The sequence below is a fragment of the Siphateles boraxobius genome, unplaced genomic scaffold (assembly GCF_051911475.1).
Source record: "Siphateles boraxobius isolate OS27281-9 unplaced genomic scaffold, OSU_SipBor_1 16, whole genome shotgun sequence".
Lineage (NCBI taxonomy): Eukaryota > Metazoa > Chordata > Actinopteri > Cypriniformes > Leuciscidae > Siphateles > Siphateles boraxobius.
Genome location: NW_027508766.1, coordinates 6769836 through 6791251, shown reverse-complemented (window position 1 = coordinate 6791251; position 21416 = coordinate 6769836). Strand labels below are relative to the sequence as shown.

The 21416-nt window shown below is 37.0% G+C and overlaps 1 protein-coding gene and 1 long non-coding RNA gene across 5 annotated transcripts in view; both read left to right on the top strand.

Annotated features, from left to right (window-relative positions):
* Positions 1-247: 247 nt before the first annotated feature.
* isl1a (ISL LIM homeobox 1a) lies at positions 248-5506 on the top strand. 2 transcript variants are annotated; one of them, XM_077231353.1, is made up of 6 exons: positions 248-504; positions 1051-1240; positions 1895-2154; positions 3504-3787; positions 4085-4252; positions 4391-5506. In XM_077231353.1, the coding sequence occupies exons 1-6, from the start codon at positions 477-479 to the stop codon at positions 4505-4507; spliced, it is 1047 nt and encodes a 348-aa protein (XP_077087468.1). In that variant the 5' UTR covers positions 248-476; the 3' UTR covers positions 4508-5506. The 2 variants fall into 2 exon arrangements, with proteins under 2 accessions (XP_077087468.1, XP_077087467.1); XM_077231352.1 differs by having other exon boundaries at positions 3501-3787.
* Positions 5507-17903: 12397 nt separating this feature from the next.
* LOC143738943 (uncharacterized) overlaps positions 17904-21416 on the top strand; it is a 100169-nt gene continuing 96656 nt past the window's right edge. For all 3 annotated transcript variants that reach the window (XR_013204094.1, XR_013204093.1, XR_013204092.1), the window contains exon 1: positions 17904-17984. This is a non-coding gene — a long non-coding RNA (uncharacterized LOC143738943). The remainder of the gene's footprint in view (positions 17985-21416) is intronic.

Genomic DNA, 21416 nt, shown 5'->3' with positions numbered 1-21416 from the left:
ATGAACAATGTTTATTTTATTTTATTTTTTTTATTTAAAAAATTATTTAAATCATATTAATTCGTAAAAAAAGAAAATAAATTAAATTTAAAAAATGTATGAATGAAATAAGTAAAGTAAAATGCAACAACTCATCGGCCTGGGCTCCGAACAGCTGGTCGTCTTTCCATAACCAATCAGCTTCTCATAAAGGTGACGTATGAGTGTCCTACGTCAGACCAATAGAGAGAGAAGAGCCGAAGCCGACGGAGTTTGAGAGAGGGAGAGATAGGGACAAGAGTGGCCCATCAATGCTGTGACCAAGCACAGGAGCTCAACACACACCCCTAACTCTAATCGCAAGCATCTCGATTCCGGGAAGTCCTGCAACACCTCGAACCCTCGTCCACTTTCCCACCTTCACAGATCAAAACACGGGCACTAAGGGCCTTCTGTCCGGTTTTAAAGTGGACCTAACACCGCCTTACTTTCTTGACATGGGAGACATGGGGGATCCACCAAAAAGTAAGTTATGCCTTAATGTCTATAGCCTATGTGTCTGATGACACTTACTGCTAAAATTGGCGATTTACAATGCACCATGCCTGTTTGCCGATCAATGCATGACTTTAGAAGTTTGTTTCAAAGTTGTCAACAGACCGAAGGGATCGTGACAAGATCCTCATGGGGCTAATACCACTCTTTAAATCACTACAAACAGGGCCTTTTCCAAGCCATTTAATATTTAACGTATTATTATTATTAGGAATACGAACAATTATGCTAGTCGGTTCTAATATAACACATTCTTTATTTCGGCCACTTTTCAGTCATAGGCTACAGTTTTCAGCATCCAGTATCGTTTTTAAACAATGTCATAGTACCTTTTTTTTCTACACACAAATTGATAGTATATCACTGGGCAATAATGGCGAGTCAAAACTTTTTTTTTCTTTTTTTTTTGGAGGGGCGATTCAAAACTTACAGGAAGATTGTATAGTGCCTATAATTAAATTTAATATATATTTAGCCTACATAATTTAAATTTCCTATGCTTTCTCTTTTAATCAGAAAAGCGTCTAATCTCGTTGTGTGTCGGCTGTGGGAATCAAATCCATGACCAGTATATTCTGCGCGTGTCCCCGGATCTGGAGTGGCACGCGGCGTGTTTGAAATGTGCAGAATGTAACCAGTATCTGGACGAATCCTGTACATGTTTTGTCCGAGACGGGAAAACTTACTGTAAACGGGACTACATCAGGTAACGCAGATCATTTAGGTCATGTTTTAGTTTTCGAGTGTGGATGTCTGAATGACAGTAACCTCTCATTATTCACTGGTGCATTACGGCAGCATGCTGTCATTCATTTTTTGTACTGGACAGCACCTATATGCTAATCTCTGGTCTTAAATGAGTCTGCAGTGCAATTACTCCACAATTATTGTGGGGCTTTGTTCATATAGTGTTGCCGCATGTAGCTTAACTCTACGAAATTTCATCGCAATATTGAAATAACATTTTTGACAGTATGAATGTAGCATTATTTGAAGAGGTCATGCGTGAGGGACAAACACCACTGTTTAATACGCCAAAGAGAATTGTCATTATTATTATTATTAATTATTAATGCTGTTTATTATTATTATTAATAATAATAATAGGCTAACAATAATTACGAAAGAATTTTGATATTTACTAAATCATTGACCGACTTAATAATTAAGTAAATTCTAGTGTGGTTGTCTTTTTCTAAACCTTTGCATTTGTTGTTCTTACTATTATAATTTCGGTTACCATATTTCAATATTTTTATATTGTTCTCATAGCTAGCTGTTGAAACCGTTAGTTGTTGTTTATTTTTCCCAAACAAATTACACATTATAATGTACCCTACTTGTGTTTCTCTTTTTTCAGGTTATACGGGATCAAATGTGCTAAATGCAACATTGGTTTCAGCAAGAATGACTTCGTGATGAGAGCACGCTCGAAGGTGTATCATATTGAGTGTTTCAGATGTGTGGCGTGTAGTCGGCAGCTCATCCCGGGAGATGAGTTCGCTCTACGGGAAGACGGGCTCTTCTGCAGGGCCGACCATGACGTGGTGGAACGGGCAACAATGGGTTCTGGTGACCCATTAAGCCCATTACATCCGGCGAGACCTTTACAAATGGCAGGTAGGCATACTATTCTACAACTTACAAAGCGTTGTTTGCTCAAGGACTCGGGTATAGGCTATTTGTCTGGGGAAATTTATATAGACACAAAGCTTAAATGAACCTTTAAAATAAATAAAAAACTCGATAAGACAAATAAATAATAATGGCATTATATTTTAAGAGATTAATACTTATGATTAATAAATGTTGTGCCATAACCATCCGTGAATTATGTTATTAACAAGCCAACCACAAGAGTGCGGTGGGTTTGACACCATTAGGCAACTCTTTTTTTATTCCTGTTTGTCCGTTTTTAAGCTATTCATGCATGAAATAGATATCCTATGCTGATTAGAGTTCAACCACGCGTCAGCTTGTAGGCTACATGTAACCTAGTTGAGAAATAATGGAGATCTTTTCACAAATAGAAAATGTCATTTAATCTTAAATGTCGTTATGCTATATAAATATAATAGTAGCCTAGCCTACGATAATAATGTAGCCTATCATGTGTGTATGTGATTACTGTAAGAGTATTTGGTAGATGTTCTAAATAACTGTTTATCAAATTAAACTGATATTACAAATCAGAGTTGTTGATACTCCACATTTAAAGGCCCTCTAAAATAAGTCTTACGCGTTGAACTCGCAAACTATGCCCTATTGCTGTTCGATATTTACTGCATTAATCCACCTTATTTTATAATATTCTCAATAAAGTAAACCACCACAAAATCAGTTGTTAATGCAGATTTATTGATACATGTTTTCAAGTCATGTCTAGGGCTGAAATCGTTAGTTTTATTGCACCTGATTATTTAAAATTCAGAGGTATGCACAGATCTATCTCGCATTTGTTGTTCTTACTATATATTGTTGTTCTTGAGTATACTCGCCCTCCAAATTTATTGCATTCAGCAGGAACATATAATTGCCAGAAAAGGGATTGCAACCATGGTTGCATTCCAAGTTCATTAAAAGGAAACTCCCTTTGCCAATACACGCAGAATTAAGAATTGCATCTGGGAAGAAACACATTTCTACGGAAATAAATGTCTAAAACTTATAGGCTACGCTTATGGAGAAATTTCCTCTCAACCCCGGTCTCGAAAAAAAGACCATCAAATATATGGAAAACATGAGAACACTTACACTCTGTCTTTCAGTAAGTTTTTAAATGTATTGTTGCTATTATTTATTATTTCACTACATCCACCGTATGGCCCTCGGGTACCTCCGAATTATTCGTTTAAATGACTTGTTTGACCGCTGGACATATATTCGCAGTCTTCACACATTCAGAACATTAAATACGATCACTTTGCATTCAACAATTATTAATCTCCATTTCGTTTTTCTTGCAGCAGAGCCCATTTCGGCACGTCAGCCTGCGCTTCGACCTCACGTGCACAAGCAACCTGAGAAAACAACCCGCGTCCGGACAGTCCTAAACGAAAAACAGCTCCATACCTTGAGGACTTGTTACAATGCCAACCCTCGACCCGACGCCCTCATGAAAGAGCAGCTCGTTGAGATGACGGGTCTCAGCCCGAGAGTTATCAGGGTTTGGTTTCAAAACAAGCGCTGCAAGGACAAAAAGAGGAGCATACTGATGAAACAACTCCAGCAGCAGCAACCCAACGACAAAACGGTAAGATTAGAGGCTATAAATATTGGTTAGGCTATAGCTATATAATAAACATATAGCCTATAGCCTAACTCCGTATTGCATAGGTCTTTAATTTCTAATGAGACAATTAATGCGTGTCTATTGCTGATATCGTTGCAAATATCTTAATTAAAGCATTTAAACATTTTTATTATTATAAAGTTTATATGTAGGCTATATTCAGAATCAGAACCTTAAGGTCTTGTCTTGAAGTTATGGCGATTTCAGTAATGGTCTCAGAACATCGAACTTCTATAAATTATTCGTGGTCATCTGCAGAACATCCAGGGGATGACGGGGACTCCGATGGTGGCGACTAGTCCAGAGAGACATGACGGTGGTTTGCAGGCAAACCAAGTGGAGGTGCAGAGTTACCAACCGCCTTGGAAAGTCCTGAGTGACTTCGCACTGCAGAGTGACATCGACCAGCCTGCTTTCCAGCAACTGGTGAGTGATCAAAACTGTGCGTAAAGATATAATACCAGTGGCAGTATTAAAACCACCACTAATAAAATTAATAATAATTATAATATTAATAATGATCAAACAATAATAATACCATACTCTTTAACTCTTCCGTTTTAGGTGAATTTTTCTGAAGGAGGGCCAGGCTCGAACTCCACAGGGAGCGAGGTCGCGTCAATGTCCTCGCAACTGCCAGATACACCAAACAGCATGGTAGCAAGTCCTATAGAGGCCTAGGCGAGTGGATTATCTCATGCACCTGAAGTTTGGGAAAGGACGTGTCCGGGAAGCAATCTCAGAGAGAGGCTCGAGAAGTTTCTTCCATCCCTGTCATTTCGGGCCGCTCCTGAATAAAAACCCGTTTACCAACTGCACGAGGCCTCTATATCGAAACAACCCCTGGTTGTATTTATACACTGTGATGACAATCATGGGATTTAAACACACTCGAGCAAGTCCAACGAGTGTTGAGAAAATACCATTTAAACTCCAGCGAAAGTGGATCCAACCGGCGCACTATTTACACGAACTTGACATGATCATTGCAGTGCTCCGCAGCCGAGTGGACCTGGTCGGCTACACTTTTGCCAAAAAACCCTCCACATTTTTTTCCACTTTTATGACAAATCAATGGACCTTTACGGATATAAGACGCAAGAGAACTTAGTCTAATATATACATACATAGGCATAGCCTACTTGTGTGCCCAACGTGAGTAGCCTATAATGAAACCAAGACTGTTTAATTCTGTTTCTATAAAAGTATCGAAATGGACAAAAAGAGGGTAGTATGGCAGCCGAGGTCTACGTACTGCGATTAGTTTTGTTATATGGTCTCTTTTCAAGAACTAAAGCATTGCAACAAGGTATACCTCTATTTTGCCACAAGCTGTGTGGGAATTTCATGTGTTTGTGTCCGTCCAAGAACTTTTTTCTTTCCCAAAGATGTGTATAGGTTTAAGTTAAGTTAATATGACTGATTAGCTCTGGAGGTTTCGTTTTGTTCCTGTATTACAAAATATTTTATTATTTATTGTCGAAAGACATGCCACTTTTGTGTACTTTTACTTGCTGAAGAAGTAAAAAGGAAGAAAATAATATTGTCGACTCCGAATGATCTATCATAATTGACGTGTCCTGTCGTTTGATCAAAGACTGATGTAAGAACAACGCCATATGTGCAGTTATCTTCAGGAATATTTGATCAATAAACATTTGACGTGTACTGTAAGTAAAAGGTCGGACACGTGGGGGTTTCTTAAATGTGACCATTTTGTAGTTTCTCGCATGTCAATTTGAGGTTTGGCTATTATAATAATATATCACACAAACAGAGGCAAAATGGTCGTTTTATCTTATAATGTGGTTAACAGCACTGCAAGCTAAAGCACCCTTAAAGGGACAATTCTCCCAAAAATGAAATTTCTGTTATTAACATTTACTTTTTAAACGCTAAGAAAGTAAGTTAATCACTCAGTCGTCTTTGAATACATAGCATTGAGAAAGAGGGAAAAAAATCAACCTCAGCAGATGGCGCGTTTCATCACTTAGATTAACAGCGATTATGCTCTATAAGAGAATCACCATGTTATTCATATGCATGTTGATCTGCAACGAGCTTGCTAAAGTACAAACAATTAAGTAACAGAATTAAACATCAATATACCACTCTACTGACTTTCATGCCAATTGCTGGGTACAATGACCTTGACAATGCCTCTTTAAATGGCCCATGACTCTGGGCATAATTCCACTGAGCTTTTTCCTTTGTGCCCACAGTTGCTGCAAATCGAGATAATTTGGATGTTTAACATGCTTATCTATGTAATAATATAAATTACCTTTGCATTAACATTTTATTAGTGTATACCTAGGCATTATTATATACTGTACATTTTTCTAGCAACGATTTTTTAACTTAACTGTAAAAGAGGGGTTAAAGGGTGGTTTTACCAAAATAAGATATATATTTTTGCATTTTCTATTTGCATTCTAATTAAAAGTAAATCAAGCCCAATTGAATTAGCCTTTCAGTTAAGCTTTAGAACAAAAAGTACAAGACTATAAAAATGTCAACATTACATTAAGAAATATTAGATGATAGTCCTTATAAGAAGAAATCTAAACATGCAAAGCTTTACTCATTTGTGAATGTCTATAATCATTTCCTATTATTACATAACTCTAAAAAAGTCATTTTGTCATGTTGTCAAGCAAGTAAATAGTTTTTATTTTAATAGCTGTTCCAGTGATCAATATCTATAATCGATGTATAGATAGGCTTCATATAAATCAATAAATATTTTAATCAGCTTCTTAATTTAAAAACAAGAAAGATTACCATTAGCACATTCTGTATTTAGCCTTTTAATGTTAATTCATTGTAATTGTTTTTTTCCCCAGAAGTAATCAATGTTTTTTTTTCCAAATAGGCCTATATTTATTTTTACTGTTTGTTTTGATAATGTGAAAATTCTTTCATGTTACTGTTTGTTGTTGTCGATAAAAGTCCAGCCTTTTAGCACAACACCTGACAGCCAGGTCCATTCAGCTGGAACTGTGGCTCGTTGCACATTGGGATTAGAGTCACATTCTGGTGAGTCAGAAAAGCTGTGAATGTGACCATGATTGAAGAACAACACGTGCAAGCATGAAAGCAAATAGGAAATAGTAATATCCAGCGAAACACAGCCAAATGTGTGATGCTTCACTGTTTAGGTCATTTGTTGATCAACGCATTAAATGGCATCGAACCTCTGTGAAGCACCGATCCCCTGTGTAAAATGTCAGCTCTTTTCTCTAGTCCTCTACAGCTAGGAGGCCGTTGGGTAGCACAAAGCCTCCTGATAGAATAGTTCCCAAAGCTGGTCTAGCCTCCCGGACTGCATTCAGATTGCTGACTTACTGGAACAAAAGCAGCACTGTACCTGGAGGAGGCTCCATGGAACAATCACAGTCTCCTGGATGAGACACGATTGCATTGTGAACCGGGCAAGCAATCCCTCCCCAAGGTCTAAAGCCTGACCACAGAGTCACAACACCAGGGAGGCTGGTGAGCTCAACCCACAATTGTTCAGCAGTGGCAACCAATGGCAGATGGTTGACAGAACTTTGCTGTAATTTTATAAGAATATTACTGTATATTAGAAGAATGAGACTTAAAAGGAACATTATAGAAAACCAAAAATGAAAATTCATTTACTCACTCGTATGTCGTTCCAAACCTGTATGACTTTATCTGTGTTTCACAGAAAAAACAAAGTCAAGGTAATGAAGACAGAATTTTCATTTTTTGGTAAACTATCCTTTATTTTTAAACTAACAAGGAATCCTGTATGAAAGCTGTGAAATCCTGTCATACAGTTATTCCTTTAAATAACTGTTATTCCTTGTTATTCCTTTAAAATAAGCTGTGTTGCTCAAGGAGGCTGTGCTACTTGGCCATTTATAAGTCCATACCAGAATAGATAACATGTATGAACAGATAACATGTATGTCCCCACCCTGAAACAATAGGTGGAAAATGATCTATGGATGAAAAGATGATCAATCTTATCAAGAGCTGCACTATCGGCTTGCTTTTGACAGCAACTGAGTTTGTGCTTAAAGGGATTTAAGCACCCCCCCCCCCCCCCCCCCCCCAAAAAAAAACACTCATAATTTACTTCCTCTCATGTCATTCCAAACCTGTACGAACACAAAAGAAGATATTTTGAAGAAGGGCTCATTTGGACAAAAAGAAATCATCTTCTTTTATGTTTCAAAGAAGAAAGGAAGTCATACAGTTTTGGAACGACATGAGGGTGAAATAGTATTGACAGAATTTTCATTTTTGGGTGAACTATCCCTTTAAAAGTTTGGATGGACAGAATGTCTGAGGAAAGCTGGCATTTTCAACATTGGCTGTTCTGGAGACTTTCAGAGTCTGTCAGCAGATCCAGAGAGAGAGAGAGAGAGAGAGAGAGAGAGAGAGAGAGAGAGAGAGAGAGGTGCTGCTTAAGCCCGATCCTCTTTGGAATGTGTCGATGAAGAGGACACTCCAAGTGTTACTTGTCAGCATAGCACGTGTGAAAAAAGGATGCTAAGAGGTACGTCGTCCTGTGAATTGAGCTTTACAGATCCAGAGGGGAATCACGCTCAGGGCTGAAAAGAGGCCCAGAAAAGCCCAAGTCACTTCACAGCAGCCCCCTGGGCCGACTTGTCATTCTTTTCCAGGGGCTGAAGCCATCAAACAAGCATCATTGGGAGTATGATGGCATAAAATGACATTGACATACAGAGAAGTAAACTTGGTGCTGTCACGTTTGGTTGACACGTTTCGTGACAGCAGCAAGAGCTTTCATGCTAAGTGTGGTGCAGTGTTCAAGAAGTTTTTTTTTTGTAACCAAAACAAAAATTATTGATTAAAAGAGTTTACAGTTTTGAGGATTCCGTATAGCAAGTCAGCAGGCAATATACGAGAACTAAATTAAATGTCACAAACTACAAATTTAGGGAATGCTTAAACAACTTGTACTCTGATAGTGATAATTAATTCAGCTCAATCAATGTTTTACACTGATCAACACACGCAGGTTTTATTTTTAGTTTAAACAGATAGCATTAAGTTCAGGTCTGAAATCGGACACATTCCTGTAAAAAGTCAATGAAATTTCTCCCACTTTAATTCTATTTCTCAACTCTACATCTGCTCACAGTATTTTAAACTTTATATAGGGATATGGCACACACTTAGGATCAGGCTTCTTACAAGTAACTGTGAAGGAAGTCCCTTTTAGATGCCGACAGATAGTTTATCCATATTTAGTAAATGTGTAAAACAATGTAAAAAATTATCTGAAGATTTTGACTAAAACTATTTAAAATCATAAAAGAGATAAGGGAAGGGGCATATGAGGAATCTACGAAGACAAGCATCTAAGTCTCACTTCTATGGTTTATAAGAACACCTTGTGATTTCTTTATGTTCTGGTTCAAACAATTAGATATACAGATCTATAGGGGTTTATATCTGTAAACCCATATAGATCATGGGTTTACAGACCCATACACAAAATCTGTTTAATAAAAATCTATATATGTAGTTATCATAATATACTTAATTCTACTTTATGTGAACCACATATTAGTTTCTGCAGTGCAGAAATATCCATTACACACCTCTTATTAGAAATAAGATCACACAGACTTATAACCTTATATAAATTCACATGTAACTCTTGTCATGGCAACTCAAGCGCTGAGCTTACAATGCATTAAACAACCCACAAGCCTCCCAATGATACCATCTTAGAAACCAAGGCAACGCAAATCCTCTCTAGGCATCAACTAAATCATCAAATAGCTCCTTATGTCAACTATCGGACTAAATGTCTTGTGTATGTTTTGTGCGCTACCAGTGAATATAATTGCAAAATCATGACATTACACACAACCTTGATGACTAATTCTGTTTACATGTTTTAATTTATCGTGCTAGAACAATAAATTGATAGTTCACCCAAAAATAAACATTTGGACAATTACTCACCTTCATGTAGTTCCAAAACTGTATGACTTTCTTTCTTTTATGAAACATAAATACATTTTGAGGTAAAAAAATAAATAATAATACAATGGAAGTATACTGTAATGTTTTTTTTGGTACCGAACATTCGTCAAAAGATGTTTTGATATTTTCCGCAGAAGAAAGGAAGTCATACAGGTCTGGAAAGACATGAGGGGTAAATGACCTAATTTTTATTTTTGGGTGAAATCAGTACTATTTTAATTAGTACTACTGGCACCCCTCTTGACTGTGGGTTTCTATTTAGTGAAGATTTATAGACAATTACTACAGAACAGATTCCAAGGCACTTCTTTTGGTCGAAAAAAGTAAAAAAAAGTCTTTACTGACATCATGGCTAATCACAATAGAAACAATAAAAACAGCTAAAACACTGCACACTGATGCATTTCCTCCTTCAGCCTTCCTCAGAGTGTGTCCGGTACAAAATGAGTCAGCTGTAGATGTAATTAGTAAGTCTGCAGTGTTGGGAGAAACCAAAAGAACCATTACAGGGGGACCTATAATATAGTTACCCATTATAAATTATAATATAATATTATTAATATGAATTAATATTAATAGTATTAATATCATTATTATTCTTTATAATGGGTAACAATATTATAGTTCCCCTTGTAATGGTATATTATATTATAATGGTATATTATATTATAGGTCCCTCTGTTATGGTTCTTTTGGCTGAAGGCTGAAGGGCGAAATGCATCAGTGTGCAGTATTGTAGCTATATTTAATGTTTCTATTTTGATTAGGCGTGATGTGAATAACGGCTTTTTAACTTTTTTTGGGCCGGGATAAGTGCCTTGAATTCTGTTATTTAGTATATGTTTGAAACTCAACCAAAGAACACCTTCTGGGATTACTTCACAAGGTCCTTCCAGCAAGTAGCGATCAGCTTTCTTTGATTTTAATAGTAGTTGTAAATAAAAATGAAACACTAAGCATTATCTAATGGCCACTTAAATAAAACATGCACAAAAAACAAATGATCAATATAAACCTACAGTATTATCAGATCTATCCACTTGATATTTTACTTGAATTCTATGAATAACTGTATGCAAGTCATAAATCATTAGGAGAAATGATACAACAGCATTATAAATCTCATGTCTGGAAGCAGTTTTGATGAGATATCATGATATGCAGCTTCGGAGAAGTTGAAGGCCTGAACAGGTGGCAGGGCAAAGCCCTTCACATCCAGAGAAAGATCACCGATAAAGCCCACAATGACAAGAGTCACGTTGCTCCGGTGTCAGTCTCTTTAACAGGAGACAAAACACTATGCTTCCTTAGAAATCCAATGGGATGGCTTTTCAGAAAAAAAAGAGAAAAAAATCACATGAGTAATTGGAGGCCTTTAAGTCGACTATATAACGTCTGTTTTAAAAGCAGTGGAAAGACCCAATTCTACTTGAACCTGCTTGGCTGATATCCAACAGAGATAGCACTTATAAAAAATGTATAAAGAGTACACCTTAATCATTTGTTCATGGAAGCAGTCGACTGGGACAGCCATGCACTAATGCTTTGTGACTCAATAGTCTTCCTTTTTTCCCCCTCACAGCCAATTTGAGTCTGATTATTATGCTTATACTGATCAGGAGGCCCCAAGAGGAGAGAAAGGTCTATGAGGGACTCTCAATAAAAGAGAGGGGCCCCTGGGCCTCACAGGTGAGGATGTCTGAAAACACACAATCAGTCTTATCTCTTCACGTACTGTCCGATGCCCTCTTTTACTATCAGTTCCGTCAATTGCTATCCTGTCTCACCCGCTTGAGAATTATCAGAATATGATGCAGGGCGACAGTGTCTCAGGGAGGTGCAGTCTATATGGCCGCTTTGAGGGTGCCGTTTTAAAACAGAAATAACCGTGTCTTCTAACCTTACAGTCTTTCCAGCGAGAGCATAATTTATATACAGACGCAATGTATATTTAATGACTCACTTCCTTACAAAAGCTGCATTGTTGTCTTTCTTTTAAGACAACTAATTAAAATACTGCATATATAATTTGCTGCATTTTGCTTTCATAAGCATTGACGCATCATTTCTCAGGGTGAAAATCCTTCAATCAATCGTTCAATCAATGCTTTTATCTGTCTACCTATATTTTCAACATTGTGTTAGAGATGCACAGGTTGCATTACCGTCTCAACTCATAACACTAATTCAAGGATCGGCAATCTTTTGTCACCTGAACCCCTCTGATCTAAACTATTTACTTTGTGTACCCCCTGAGTTTTACCTTAATATTTCAATAACTGAACAACATATTCACAAATTCAATTACTTGTCAATTAATGGTTACATGATGTGCAGGAAAACATGTTTTATTTTATTTTATTTTATTTAAATTTTTTAGGTTGTAAAGACTATAGGATTCAGATGCGAGATATTCTGGAGGCGTTTGCCGTCATTTATCTTCAAAAGAAATATTTCCATGAGGCTGCTCAAGCTGTCAGAGTGTGAGGGGTCTCGCACACCAGCATTATGTTGGAGATTGCACTATCCTCTACTACCCCCATTATGAGTGTTTATATTGAATCTAATACTGATTCTCCCTGGGAGGAAAAGGACCAAAAAATATTAGGCTACAAGGCAAAAGTGTAGAGACAGATTTTTCAATGAAGGATAATTGTCCAATGATACAGAAAATGTGACTCGATAACAGAATACAACCCCTCATCTTCCTGGAGGATCCATATAAATTATCCCAAATAATCATCCCATCAATATTTCTGTTAGGCAACAAGGGCAATGTCACAAGAAAAGCATTTAGAGCTAAACAATACCAGAGCATGCGTCAAAAAAGTCTTACCGTGTCAACATACAAAAGAGACATTATTTGCATATACATCATTGTTTACAAATAACAATCATCACAAAATGATTGAACCAGTGCATACACCCATCGAAATGAATAGCAGACCTGCTTGTTTAACACAGTGGGGGATAATTTAAACGGTAAACTCTAACCATTGCGGGTGAAATGAACTAATTTAGAGCTACACATTCCAGACATCTAAACAGAGATGCCACAACTAATTAAGGCACTAATAGGACAAACTGCTTTCCCTGTGACATGATTATGTGCTTCCTAATAATGACGTGGAGAATCTGTAAGACGGCCCGGTTCAAGGTCCTGTGTGGGAAAGCGGGCATGTCATGGGTGTCCTAGTATTTAACCTGTCCACCAATAAGCCGCTTTGCCTTGACTTCATCACACTGGCACTTTTACGAGTGCACATGAAAGAGATTAACAACTACGTCGGACGGGCATCTCGAATGCAAATGATTCACCTGCTCATACCCCATGCGACGTGTTGCCATGCTGCAAATTATGGGACATTATTTATTTGCTTTGCAGACGCCCACACAAAGGGCAACTTAACATCACAAACAGCTTTACATGTGGACCATTTAGACCCAACCAAAAGATACCTCCTTTTAACCTACACCCCTTCAGCTGCACATTGCATCTGAATCATTGCACCATTGCACTCCAGAAGCCCTGCTTGGGGAATTGAGCAGTTCAGCTCCTTGATAGCGCACTAAAAAAGATTAAGCCCACATTTTATAAGGCTAGTTCCTGGGGAGTAGTATGTTTCAGTAATCTGACTGAGAACGTGTTGTGAAAGGTTTGGAAAATGCTCTTGAAATGAAGGGCTGAAGGGCCTCTCGCAGTACACAGCCTGGAATACACTACACAACTTTGGAACAGATTTTTTGCTCAGATTTGCAGTCTGGATGGGTCAAAACTAGTCGCTGAAAGACAGAGTCAGTTTGCAGAATTTGGCCAGACAGAGTTGGCATTTTTCACAGAAATATCGAGTAGTGTACGATGGGTGAAGATTTAAAATTTTTAGCTTCAGAAATCCATCCTGTCAGAGGATGTCATATTTTCAATTGCCATGCGTCTCCTAGCCATGAGACATGTTTCTGCACGAGTTTGTTGTGTTTGGAACGACTTGGAAGTCTGGCAGTGCTTGATCCTCAGTCGTTTAGTGTATGATGCTCAGTTTTCCCTCTGTAACTATTTACAAAGTCGGCAAGTGAAGCCTAGCGTTTTAAAATCTGTTCTGATTTTGACGTCTATTCCGGCCTTCAGTAAATAATGGTGAATAAACTGTTGTTGATGCATCTTTTTAAAATGCAAGGTCTTCTTGTGAACAGTCCAACTCTATATGTACAAATACATGCACACACAAAACAATGTGCTACCTGATCCACGCATTCGTTTTTGATTTGTTTATGACTATCATGGCTGCTCTCATACAACACAATACAAAAACACACTTGGCCTCTGTGCTCTCCAGCTTGTAGAAATCTAGAGAACATTGACCTTTGTCACATGCAATCGGCGAGTTTTCAATATGAGTTGCTGTCAAAAACACTCTGCAAACATACAAAAAAACAAAAACAAGCTTGACTGAAAACCACTGAATGGGCACCTCAGCGATTATGCATATTACCAAGAGACACTGATTCTGGCCCTCTTCAGTTTATGTAATGGGTAGAGGGCAGTGGGTTCTCTGATAAGCATGGGCTAAACACCGAATCACTCACTCGTATTTGTTTATCATCTAAATTTTCTAAATAAATAAAAAAATCTAGATCTGAAAAACAACCTATGCATTGCATATACCATCTATTCAACAGTATATATGGGCTATGCATTATTTTAGAGACTGTAGTTTGACAAGACTGCTTTTGTCCTTCGAAAGCAATAATTACCTGAGCAAATGATTCCTCTATTATTGTAATAGTATGTTGGCCAGAAAAAGCTACAAAACGTGGTTTATGAGCAATGTTAATTAAAGAGGAAATATAAGTTAATATAAAAAAATCAATTAGCGATTCAAGATAATTCTGGTAGACTAATGTATAAAGGTCCAATATTTCAACATATGAACTAATTAGCTTATAAGAGCCTTCTTAAAACCTTTAGTCAACAATGTCAGACATATAAATCCCATGCATCAACAAAATAAAAATAAAACATACAAACAAAAAGCTTGTGGACTAGCCTAAATATCTAGTACATTTTTTTGTCTTGATCCATCCAATGAAAATGAATACTTCCATCAGTGGATCAATGTTTTTTTTGTTTTTTTGTGCATGAACAAAATATTAATTTTTAGCTTGCTCAGGCTAGAAACATTATTGAATTCTGTGTTTTTATTCCATATCTTTGGGTGCTCATGCTGCAAAATGGAAGGCGCTTGTTTGTCAAAGGGGCTGAGAGCCTTGTCCATTTTGACATTCACATTCTAGCAGTAATGATCCTAAAAGCTGCAATTAAGCTGACTGTCACATCCCGGGGAGCACGCGGGCAGCAGCACAAGGCCTCGTCCTCGAGAGCTGCATCCATTGCGCCTGCCCAGGATTATTCCTTCAACACATCATTTTTCCAACCCCCCTCTCGCTTTCTCTTCACCTCGTTTTCCCTGTTTTTTTATTACAGCCTTCATCATGATTTTTGTAGTGGCCATGTACAAATATGTGTTGATTTTTTTAATTAATGTTGTGATTTCAAGAAAATAATATGCATTATTTGTACGCAAAAAAATCTTATTGATTTAATTCAATTTAACTTTAAATGTACTACATCTTCATGAGTTTTGTTGGTGCTTTTGAATCGATAGCTTGATGTTCTAAAGCAACATTATGTTCTGTCTGAATACAAATTCCCAATAGTGATTAGATCATTCACTGTTGATTCCTAAAATAATAGAAATGCAGTCACAGCAAGCGGCTGGAGTGCCACGACTTATTATTATTTTTTTTTAAATTTGCGTTTGATGCCTGGGCCCCTTCCTTTGGGAGATGAAACGACAACTCTCTGTTATAAAATCATGAAAAGGATACGGACAACAGCAGGTGGGCAAATCTATCAAAACCCCTGGCAAACGCACATGCAAGCGTACACACATAAAGGGGGCAAAATCATTTTAATTAGCTGAGTGAATGTGATTTGCTGAATGCGGGGAACTAGGCTCTGCACACATTAAAATTGGTCTAATTTTCTGCAAAAAGTCCCATCTGAGTGGACCTGGCCACAGTCAATCAAGTTAAAAGCTACGGGTGCTTAATTTGATATACCAATATAAAATGCAAATGAGGTGATTAAGTGGAGAGGGGAGCCAGAGTAGGAGCCTCTTTTAAACCATCAAGTTAAATGTGAACAGACATCGGACTGGCAGCAGCAAGAATGTTTTAGCATATTCGTTTGATTAGAGGTACAAAAATTTAATTAGTGTAGCTAATTGCTTGACAAATTGCAGCACACTCCTGAAAAGACAGATTTTTAAAAAACCGTGTAAAACCCCCTCCGCGGGGAAATTTTGTCCAAATGGCCCCTATGCCAATATGTGAAAAGCATAATTAAATAAATGGAAGATGGCACAACAGTACCTTACAATAGCAAATGAGATAATGTCTGTAATTAGGCAGGACACAAGTCTATGTCCATATGCCGTGTTCCTCTTCAGCTACTCTCCGTTCTTCTCATAGGACAAATCTAATAAGCCTCCTTAACTAGGTGAGCCTCTCCTGGGATACTGAAGAGCTGTCAGTCCGAGGTCGAGCCGTCGCACTGGAGAACTAATATGACGCATATAATCAGGCCAAGCTCCTGTACTACAACAAACATGGTGTTTGCTGTGCTTAAAAAGCTATACGTTTATAAAAGTACTTAGCAGCACTGTCTACAATCATGGTAAGCCACATGTAAATGCAAATGATCTTTACATAACTTTACATACAAAAACATAATAAGCAAACAATTTCTTATTTTCCTTATTGGATAACAAAATAACAGTGTTTTACTGTAGTGTATTACTCAATACCTTTTATCTCTCACGTACAGTATGTTTTATCTAGTCTCAGCCTCCAAAAATTGCCCATTTCATTCTGATTGGCTAGCTAAATCAATTTCCGGCAGTCAGGGTTCCTCAGTCCACCTGGAAACAAAGATGTGCTTTCAAAATACTGAGCTAATAAAGCAAGTATTAGGAAAAATGAAAGTGTGTAGATTTAGTGGCTTTAAATCCTTGAGGCATGAAATAGTAAGTAAACCAGTGTCCACAAGCAGAACTCTGGCGGATCTTGTTCTGGTTACACAAGACTTTCCCCTGGTTTTACCGACAAGCCTTAAACCTAGTCCCAGACTAAAATGCATGTTTGAGCTGCATCTCTTGACTGAAAACAACTTGTAATGATATATCTCAAAATATGTCATGGCCATACACCAGTAATGTTTTTTCTAAGGCATGTTTATAAAAGCTAATTAAATGCCATAATCCTGGTTTAATCTAAACCCTGTCTGTGAAACAGGCCTGTGTTCTATATATCCAATATTCTACAATGGTTGTTATTAAGATTACACTACCATTAACAGTCTTAGAATAGCTTGCTGCTTTCTTACATTTCATTATGCCCCAAATTATTGGGTACATTCCAGCCAATATTAATATTCCTACATCATTATTTTATTAGGCTACTTTCCCCCAAACTATCTTCACTGGACAGATTCAAGGCAAATCATTAAAATATAAAGATGTGTGTGATTAATCCTATCCAGTCTTGTTTTATTTCTTTTTAAATGCCTTGTTTTTACCCAGACAGCAACATTGAGTTGGCACAAATCCAGCCTACATCTGGGATTCCAGGTGTAATGGATGTGGGCCGGATCTGGGCCGCCGATACTGTTGCTGTCTGGGTATCCTTTCATCCTTTATGAAAGAAGCTTATGAACAAATTCATCAGGTTGTATGTTGTATAGCATTCAATCATCAGATAGATATTTTGAACTCTATCATTGTTTATGTTAAAACACTGAAGACATTACTGTATTTAAAAATCAATTATTGTTACATTCATAATTATCTAATACCTTAGTCCTGGAACAGGTCAGAGCTTTGCATCATGGCATGTGTTCACTGGTAAAATGTGCATGGAGATTAAATTAATTAAGTTCGTGTCTAGAACTAGGGAAGGAGATCGCACAACGTAAGAAACATAAAATCAATGTAGGCCTACCGCCAATTTTATCAAAGCTAAACTACGAGGAACCCGCGTGTAACTGAGCAGCCGCCCATTTTCGTCGAGTGAAAAGCTTCTAGGAGCGAAACCTGTTGGTCAAAAGGTAAGAGAAATAATATAATAAGATTTAGTTTTTTCCTGGTCGAGTTGTTAAAGCGAACAATGTATTCGAAGTTAATAATATTACCCACAGACCTTAGTTAGGGTAGCGCCATATTTCATTTCTGACCAGACTAGGCTCGGGCTGTGAGGGAGGAAAGAAGTAACGTATGCATTTTGGTGACTGTTCTGTTGTATAAATGTAAGCAGCGTGTGGTTTGTCTACGAGGTAATCAGACTAGGCTACTACAAACGTTGATTTTATGAAAATTATTTGAAAATCGGACAAAGGCACAAGACTGAGTAAGCTTAAGTGATACTACAATCCCATGAAGCATTGCGTGATGTATGTCCGTTATTTAATCAAAATCCACTTTAGATTGCACTCGATGGTTTCTGTGTTGTACTAAACTTTATTTATCTCTACTGTTGTATGATGTGCAGCGGAGGTTAAAACCAAATGGGAAAATCGACGAGATGTACACGAACAAATGTATCGGTCAGCGCCACGTGCAGGTGTGAATTAGCTGAAGGCAATCAATCATTTTGTGTTCAGTGTGAAAACTTTGGTTCGTAGTCCCAGTAAAGAGAGACTAAATGCGTTTATCTGACGATAGTAATGATACACAATTTTGCAGCCAAGAAACTTGACTAAAGGTGAAGTGTGTAATTCCTCATCAACTAGTGTCTCTAGGGCTGCAACAAACGATTATTTTGATAATCGATTAATCCAACAATTATTAGAACTAGGGATACTAACAATTAATCATGGATCGATTAAATGTCAATAATAATTTAGTCGATAAAACGTATCAATGGTCGATTAAGCAGTTATCATTAGAGTAGTTTTGGGGTGTGACACAGCTCATTAATTTGATTCAGATTTTAAAAGTGTATTAAAATATAAAATACAAATTCCTTGTAGTAATGTAGTAAATTTAGTAAAGTTTGAATCACCGGCGCATGTGAAATGCTATACTACAGAGCAAATCAGTACAATGTGCATGGCCATTCTTTAACTAAAAGTGAGGGAACAAACGAATACGTCGTGTGAACACATTCTTTTCTCGTGGTTACAAAATCTTTCATTTTCCCTCAGCATGTCATGTCCAGGGTACTGTACTATACAGTACATGTATGGCTTAATAATTACAGTACATGTATGGCATGTATGGCTTAATTTTGTTTTTAATTTATAGGCTCACGTACGTACCTTAATTCTAATAGCCTTTTTTTTTACTAAACCTTTTCATTTGAGTGAGGAAGTTGGCATTTTGAGTGGCTTTTGCACATCTTCATGCAATTCCAGCAATTAATCAGTAAGCTTTGATTGATTATTCAGCTTTTGCAATTAGTTAAAATATTGAGTTAAAGGGGTGGTATAATGCCCTTTTCACAAGATGTAAAATAAGTTTTTGATGTCCCCAGAGTGGGTATGTGAATTTTAGCGCGAAATACCCCACATTTATTTTTATATAGCATGTCACTTTTTGATGGTGAGCAAAAACGCACCGTTTTTGTGATTGTCCCATTAAATTCAAATAAATTGAGGGCGGAGCTTCAACAGCTTGTGTCCTTTTACCTCACACAGACACTGAAGATTTCAAAAACTTTTAGCCTTTTATGTTCAAACTGGAGTCAGACAATGATGGAGAGTCTCAAGAAGAAGTGACAACATGTAGAATGCAACCGGACATTTCTGAATGGTTAGTTGATAAATGTAAGTTGCTGATGTGGAGTTAACTATCTTCTAGTCTAGATTAGCATATTCTCTCATGATAATCTATAAAATCGCGTTCCCGGGGGAGGGGTTTATGTACATTTTAGGTTTGCAGTGTTTCCCCTAGAAATTTTCCCAGCAGCATTTATAAGAAATTGTTTAGGGGAAAAATTAAATGGTACAACCCAGAAAAAGATTATTTGCAATTTATTGAAAATTTTATCTCAATGGCAAAGCCCACTCCCAATCTGTGAGCAGTTAATTTTTCTGGGCTTTTCATAGAAGATCTCTAAGGCTCTTTGGTAATTGAATGCTTTTGTGGGTTTTTTTTTTTTTTTTTTTTTTGCAAGAAGTCTTATGGTCATCTAGCCTGCATTAATTTAATCAAAAATACAGAAAAAAACAGTAGCCTAATATTGTGAAATATTATTACATGATGTTCTTTTTAAGTTTTTATTAATCAAAGAATCTTTAAAAAATAAGAGCATCACATATCATCATATTAGAATTATTTCTGAAGGACGCAAACCATTTTAGTAGACTCATCTGAAATATTTAACTATCAGGACTATGAGCAGTAGGTCATACTTCCCTATCCTCATGTGAAAATTTACGAAGCTCAAAGTTCAAAGCAAAGGGAGATATTTTCTTTTACAGAAATCGCTTTTTACGGACTACAACAAACGGCTGGTAGGGACTACAATGAGCTTCTTCACGGGTTAGTGACATCACAAACCAGTGTTTCCCCTACAATGTATTCAGCAGCGACACAGCGCTGCCGCTGAATTTTCAGCGCGCTGCAAAATCTTTCCATGATCAGTAATATCACCACATACACTAGTCAAGCCACATTATGTCAGGCCCTTAAAATAGGTCTTATGTGATCAAAAGATTATTGTAAAGCAATATTATTATAAAAAATGATAAGCAATTTTTTTTGACGTTGTCGATAATGTTGACTCTAGTTTCTGATAGTTCCAGCCCTAAGGTGTCACTGAACAAAACTGCAAAAATAAGAATGATTTTAAACTCTTTTCACAAACTCTTATTTGGATATGGCTTACTCATAGCTATTTAAATTATGCTGCTATTTTAAAATGGAAAAGTTATCACCTTTTACTTTGTGTGTATGTTCTTATCCTTTCTTTAAATGTTAAACATAAACTCACTGCTTCATCTAAGGATTTTGTGTTTGACTCATATTCTTTAAAAAGTCACAGTATCCACCTCCAATTTATACGACTTTATCTTACTGGGTCTACAACATTTTAAAACGATAGCAATTAGATTTCAGATGAAATATTACATGGCAGTTCTCCATTTAAAGTTTTCCCTCTTTTTGCATTAGGCTCAGTGTCAAGACAGTGTTAAGTGTTATTCAGCCACTCACCTAGTCGCCTTTGTCCATTAGTGAATTGCAAATTAATATACAATATTTTAAGTTTTTTCAAGTAGTTTACTCAAACTACATAAGCTGTACTCAGCAGATAAGCGTTCAGTTATCACATACATTGTTGGATCAATTTAGATGAGCTTCATCCTGAACTAAGGATGGTAACATCTTTTTTTTAACATCAACATTTTATCGCATTAATCGGCGTTCGATTAATTGTCGTTAATAATTTAATCGATAAATCTTAATTAAGCAAGGTCATCATTAAGGATTGAGGCTCATGTGCAAAACACGTGCATCAGGCACACAAGGAAAAATGAAGC

Bases quoted from the DNA above. Each gene is read 5' to 3' on its own strand.
- isl1a (XM_077231352.1), top strand. From the start codon at position 477: ATGGGAGACATGGGGGATCCACCAAAAA. The intron at 505-1,050 runs GTAAGTTATGCC...TCTTTTAATCAG, and splicing joins CATGGGGGATCCACCAAAAA to AAAAGCGTCTAATCTCGTTG. The intron at 4,253-4,390 runs GTGAGTGATCAA...CTTCCGTTTTAG, and splicing joins AGCCTGCTTTCCAGCAACTG to GTGAATTTTTCTGAAGGAGG.